At 38.2% G+C, this 5,496-nt stretch overlaps 1 protein-coding gene across 1 annotated transcript in view; it reads left to right on the forward strand.

Moving 5' to 3' along the window:
- The first annotated feature begins 2,169 nt into the window (after positions 1–2,169).
- ASAH1 (N-acylsphingosine amidohydrolase 1) overlaps positions 2,170–5,496 on the forward strand; it is a 24,340-nt gene continuing 21,013 nt past the window's right edge. Inside the window, exon 1 of the mRNA XM_015830869.1 lies at positions 2,170–2,285. Within this exon, the coding sequence (XP_015686355.1) occupies positions 2,220–2,285 (66 nt within the window). The 5' untranslated portion in view covers positions 2,170–2,219. The remainder of the gene's footprint in view (positions 2,286–5,496) is intronic.

Below are 5,496 nucleotides of genomic sequence, written 5' to 3' on the forward strand. Positions count from 1 at the left end.
TTGGAAATACTTTTATTTTTAATGTGATGGTGTAATAAATTCTAATGCGGGAACTCTCAGTTTCATTGCTTAATTTTCTTTCCATCTTACTGCTTATTTTCAAACCCAGTTTGTTTTTGTGATTAATCACTATGCTTTAACTATGTTCAATTTGTAACAATGAAAATACATCCTGCATATCAGATATTTACATTATGATTCATAACAGTAGCAAAACTACAGTTATGAAGTAGCAACAAAAATAATTTTATGGTTGGGGGTCACCACAACATGTTGTTCGTCCATCGATTTCGATGAAGACCTTGACATCTTATGGATTATGGGCCATCAGCGGTGTGTCCGTAGATGGCTGATGAGACCGATGTTAGCACGGAATGTTCTGCCACATACTGAACAGAGAAATGTGGACACTATTGCTTCAGCATTTGCAGCTCCGGCTTTACGGAGTGCTCGCTTCTCTTGTGCCAAGATTGTCCTTCTGTGTTCATATGTCTGGGTAGTTAGCACTGCTGCCTGGTAAACTTTAAGCTTAGTAGCAAGGCTTATTCCACGGCGGTCCCACACGTTAGTCCGCAGTCTGCCAAATGCAGAACTTGCCTTGGCAATTCTACAGTTGACCTCGATGTCAATTGTCACTGCACGGGAGAGAGTACTACCGAGATACGTAAATTGGTCCACTGCTTGCAGCTTTTGTCCCTTCACTGTGATGGTAGGCTCTTGGTATTGGGCTTTTGGAACTGGCTGGTACATCACTTCAGTTTTCTTCGTGTTGATAAAGAGGCCAAAGTTGTCACAAGCAACTGCGAGTTTGTCCATGCTGGCTTGCATTTCCTGCTCCGATCCTGCATTAAGGGCACAGTCATCAGCAAAGAGAAGATCTCGTAGCACAGTCTCCTTTACCTTGGTGACAGCCTGGAGTCTTCGCAGGTTGAACAATTTCCCATCGGTTCTGTACCTCAGATTGACTCCCACTGAGCTGTTCTGAAAGGCATCAGACAGCATGGCTGAAAACATCATGCTGAACAAGGTTGGTGCCAGTACACAGCCTTGCTTAACGCTGTTTGTGACAGGGAAAGCCTCTGAGGCTTCACCGTTGCTCAGAACACGAGCCGCCATGCCATCATGGAACTGCCGTACCATCAGAATAAATCTGTCAGGGCACCCAAACTTTGACATAAGGCGCCATAATCCTTCACGACTGTGTCAAAAGGGTCGCGGCATTAGGAAGGTTGAGAACCACTGTTCTAGGCCTTGGTATCTGTGGTTTAATCCTATTATCATATCCTGCTTCCCTGGTGATGGGGCTAATGACTCCTAGAGTTTGGGTGGGGTATGCAGATTTTAGGTCTTTGTCTTCTTGAGTTTTCTGGCTCCAACTTTCTGATGGTTTTACATTTGCATTTATATAGGGCTGGCCCCTGCTGGAGACAGAGAGAGTTGGGGGCAGGGTTGGTTTCTGCTTTTAAAAATCCTTTTGAGCAAAATATATTTTTCTGCCCTTTTAATATTTCCTTCTCTGGGGCTAACTTCCCTCAATACAATCTTATCATTTGCTGAAAATAATTTGGGTTCTCAGCCCCCTCCCCCATGCATCCAATCTCTGCTTAACTAATCCTCCTTGAGCAATCACTCGTGATCTTCCTCTTTTCTCTAAAATACTCTTTCTAGCATCTCCTCTTTTCTCATCCCAAATCAACTATCACTTTTATCCTTACATCATTACTGTTATTATTTTATATATCCTTCTGATTTCTACAGGGTTCCTCCTTAAGCAAGCGTCTTGCTTGAAAGCACATCCTCCAGTAATTTGTATTTCAGGTTCTTTTATGAATTTGGAATATTTAAGTCCCTTGGGTGGCTCAAAATGAAAACCTAACCTTTTTTACGATGGAAAAAATGGTGTTCCATAATCGCTATTCACGGATCCTTTGGATGGAACACTGGTTTTAAAAATACATAAAATAAAGCACAATTTCTCATATTAATACCACTTTCGCACTAAATCACCTAGCAGCGAGAAGGAAGTAATCCTATCCCCCCTTCTGGCCTGAATGGTACGTTCCGAGTCAAAGTCACTTCCCTCCCCAACTGTTAGTAAATTCCGAGCAGCGAGTCATGTGAAGGAGCGGCTGCCCCGGGTGGAAATCACGTGTCGGAGGAGCCTTTTTAACCCTCTGAGCTGCAGCAGAAGCAATTGGATTTGATCAGCTGGAAGAAGGATGCGCTGTTGGGTGTTCCTAGCGGCGGTGGCCGCAACTTTGCTGGCCGTGCGAGCCCGGGATCCGGTGAGTTCCAAGCAGGGCGCCACGCTTCCCTCTCTGCTTCTCAAGCCCTGGACGGCTGTTCCTTCCTAAATAGTGAGAAAGGAGCTTAGTCTGTTGCGGTGCCTGGGGGGAAACGGAGGGTGAAGGATAAACTCTCGAAAGCGTCGCCGTGTGACTTCGATTGGGGCAAGAGAGAAAAGGGAAAGGGGCCGGTATTGGCTCGGCCGTCTGTCTCCAGGGTTGAAAGTAGGGGAAAGTTTCTGCGCTGTAAGAGCTTTTCTGTTGTTGCTGGATGCTGTGCAGGCCGCAACAGAAATTAAGAAATTATAGGAACTGAAGCAAATCTTGTAAAAACTAGAGTTGTTCTAAGAAGGAAAACACCAATGCGTGTTTTTTTTTTTTTAAATAAAAGTTAAGAGATCCTAGGTTAGTTCCAGATTTACTGGAACTTAAGAAAGACCCAGGTAAATCAGTGAGATGCAATTGATTGCAGTCATTAGTTTCTGCTCTTACTTGGCCAACTTTGGGCTGGGAGAAAAAGTATTTAGTGTGAGTACAATCCATGGCTTTGGATTAGATTGAAATGTTGAAAAAAAAAGTTCTGGAAAAAGACACTACTGGAAAACTATTACAATGTTGTGAACAGGAAAATAATATTGGCCTGCCCTAATCCTAAACTGTGAGGAACTGAAAGAGCTCAACTAATGCTCTTTCTAGATAGGAAAACATGTTATCGTTCACCAAATAATAGTTCATGTTGAAAAATAAGATCCCATTTTATAAGAGACTTGGTACAAAACAAGCTATTCCATAGAACAGCTTGATGCTCCTTAAATAGAGTGTGTTAATATTTGCCTCCAGTTAATATGGCCATTTCTTGTTTTTCCTGGTGAAGGAGTTGTAGGTCAACAAATCTGGAGTATGTCAGAGATGTTGAGATAGGCTGTACTAAGCAGTCCTCAAAATTGTTTTCAAAAGATGGACCTTGTTAGTCAGATTGACTTCTTCCTAATTCTCAGTTGACTGGCAAAAAAAGGATTGGGCTGAAGGAGATACAAGCTTATAGTACCCACAAACTTAGGTAGACAGTTTGCAGGTTGCTTGTCAGCCTTTAGAAGTATTGAAGTATGAATTTATACAAATACAAAATGCAGGATAGTCTTCTCATACACCAAATTAAACAGCATTTAGTAGAAAAGTGCTGCCCAGCTTGAGCAATTTGCTTGAACAATTCAGTGACTGTCTTCATATTCTAACAGTAGATTTCACTTTAAACTTCCTGTTTTACTCAGTACTGCAGAGAAACTGAAACATTATTTCTCTGCCTCACTGCATGCTTTGTAAATATGGTTGCATGTTTCTTGGTCTGAAATTGATTACGGTATATATAGAGAGAAAAAATTGAATGCTTGGATGGTGACTTATATTCAAGAAATTTCTACTGATTATTTTGAAACTAGATAGTTGTGTGTCAGTAAACCAACTGAAAAAATTAGTAAATGAAAATGTTACTTCTTTTGAAAAGATTAGCTTCATGGGATTTTTTTCAGATTTATCAGGGATACCAATTATTTCAGAATTAGGAACCACTGAAAGCAAATTGCAATTTATTTTCAAAAAGTAACCCAATTAATTTAGATTTTAAACCGCTTAAAAGTTAAGGTGTTGCACAGCATTAAACCAAATCATACTGGCATACATTATATAAATGCTTGGAGGAGAAAATATGGAATGGATGCCATGATAAGTGTAAAAAGTTCCAAACATACATGAGAAGCAAGAAATGTCACTGTTCTGAAAAGCTCACCTCCATATAAGAAAAACACCTCCATATAAGATCCATTGGGACACCCTCTGAAATGTGTTCTATTTCAGAGGGCATCCCAATGGATCTTATATAGAGGTGTTTTGTTTTTTAAAAAATATTTTTAGTTTACTTGTATGCATTAAATTATTTGAAAGTAACAAATCAAAGACTGGACAAACAAATAGCTAAAGGACATTCTGGTGCTGCCTTCATGAGAGTTATGGATTTTTTCTTATGGTTAGCATCAGGTATGAGATAAGATAGTTCATAAATGCAGTATTTACTGGGATTATGTGCCATCAATCAAATTGGAACAAATTGGCTCAAATCTTTTAAAAATGTTTATGGTTTTTTCGAATCCATGCTGGGAAAACTCAGCTTCTGGCAAAACATCATCTTCCAGCTTTTTGTAGTAGCTTTTTTCCTCTGACTTTGCTATTGCATCTTAAATTATTCAGATGACCAGTGCTTTTTCAGATTCCTAACTGGATTTAAGCATTTATTTTTAGCCCAATTTTGTTTCTAAAGTTTTCATGAGCTATTTTACTTGTAGCCCATACAAGAACAAACATATTCTTTATGTGAATATTTTTTCTTCTATTTTATTTTTTACACACATATAAATTATTTATAACTATGTGAAGTTCTAACATGTTCCAAGAGAACAAAATCAAATAGTTTTATGATTCATTACTATCTTTCTAGTAATATTGTCAGAATGGTTCTGGCAGTAACATTTTGGCTTGAAATACCAACATATTAATGGCCTACGTGGGGATATATGATAGTACTCCATGTGCCCTTTTTCAGGGATACGCAATTGCAATTTTTCTTGTTTTATTTTCTCTCATAGATCAGGTGACTTGGGACAGGAGTGTAGTGAAGTTTTAATAAAAAGTAGTTTAACGAAGAGTTTTTTGGCTTGTTTCTTTGTACTTAAGAATAGAGGAGCAAAGGATCATATCTCAGTTCATGAAGCAAACATATAGTCTTCCTTACACATACCAAAGATAATGCCACCTTAATATTAAAATCAGAGTAGATCATTAGGAACAGGAAGAATATGAGTAACTTCAGACTCAATGAGTTTGTACTTTTCTAGATGCATCTTTGATCTTGCTGCATTTCTCACTCTGTATATTTTAGAAATGTGAAACTGTGCCTTGATTAATAACTCATTTCCTTGCATGATCTTATTTGAGATGCCTTTCTCTTATTTTGGCAACAAATGCCTTCCAACATACTTAGAATATTACTTTATCTGCCTATTGTTTGCTTACCTGGTCTTTCTTTCTGTTTTGTATTCATTAATATTTAATTTCTTGAATAAAGAAATTGCTTACCTGTAAGGAATTATATATATATATATATATATATATATATATATATATATATATATATATATATATATATATATATATATAT

The sequence above is a fragment of the Protobothrops mucrosquamatus genome, unplaced genomic scaffold (assembly GCF_001527695.2).
Source record: "Protobothrops mucrosquamatus isolate PMUCROS unplaced genomic scaffold, P.Mucros_1.0 scaffold_252, whole genome shotgun sequence".
Lineage (NCBI taxonomy): Eukaryota > Metazoa > Chordata > Lepidosauria > Squamata > Viperidae > Protobothrops > Protobothrops mucrosquamatus.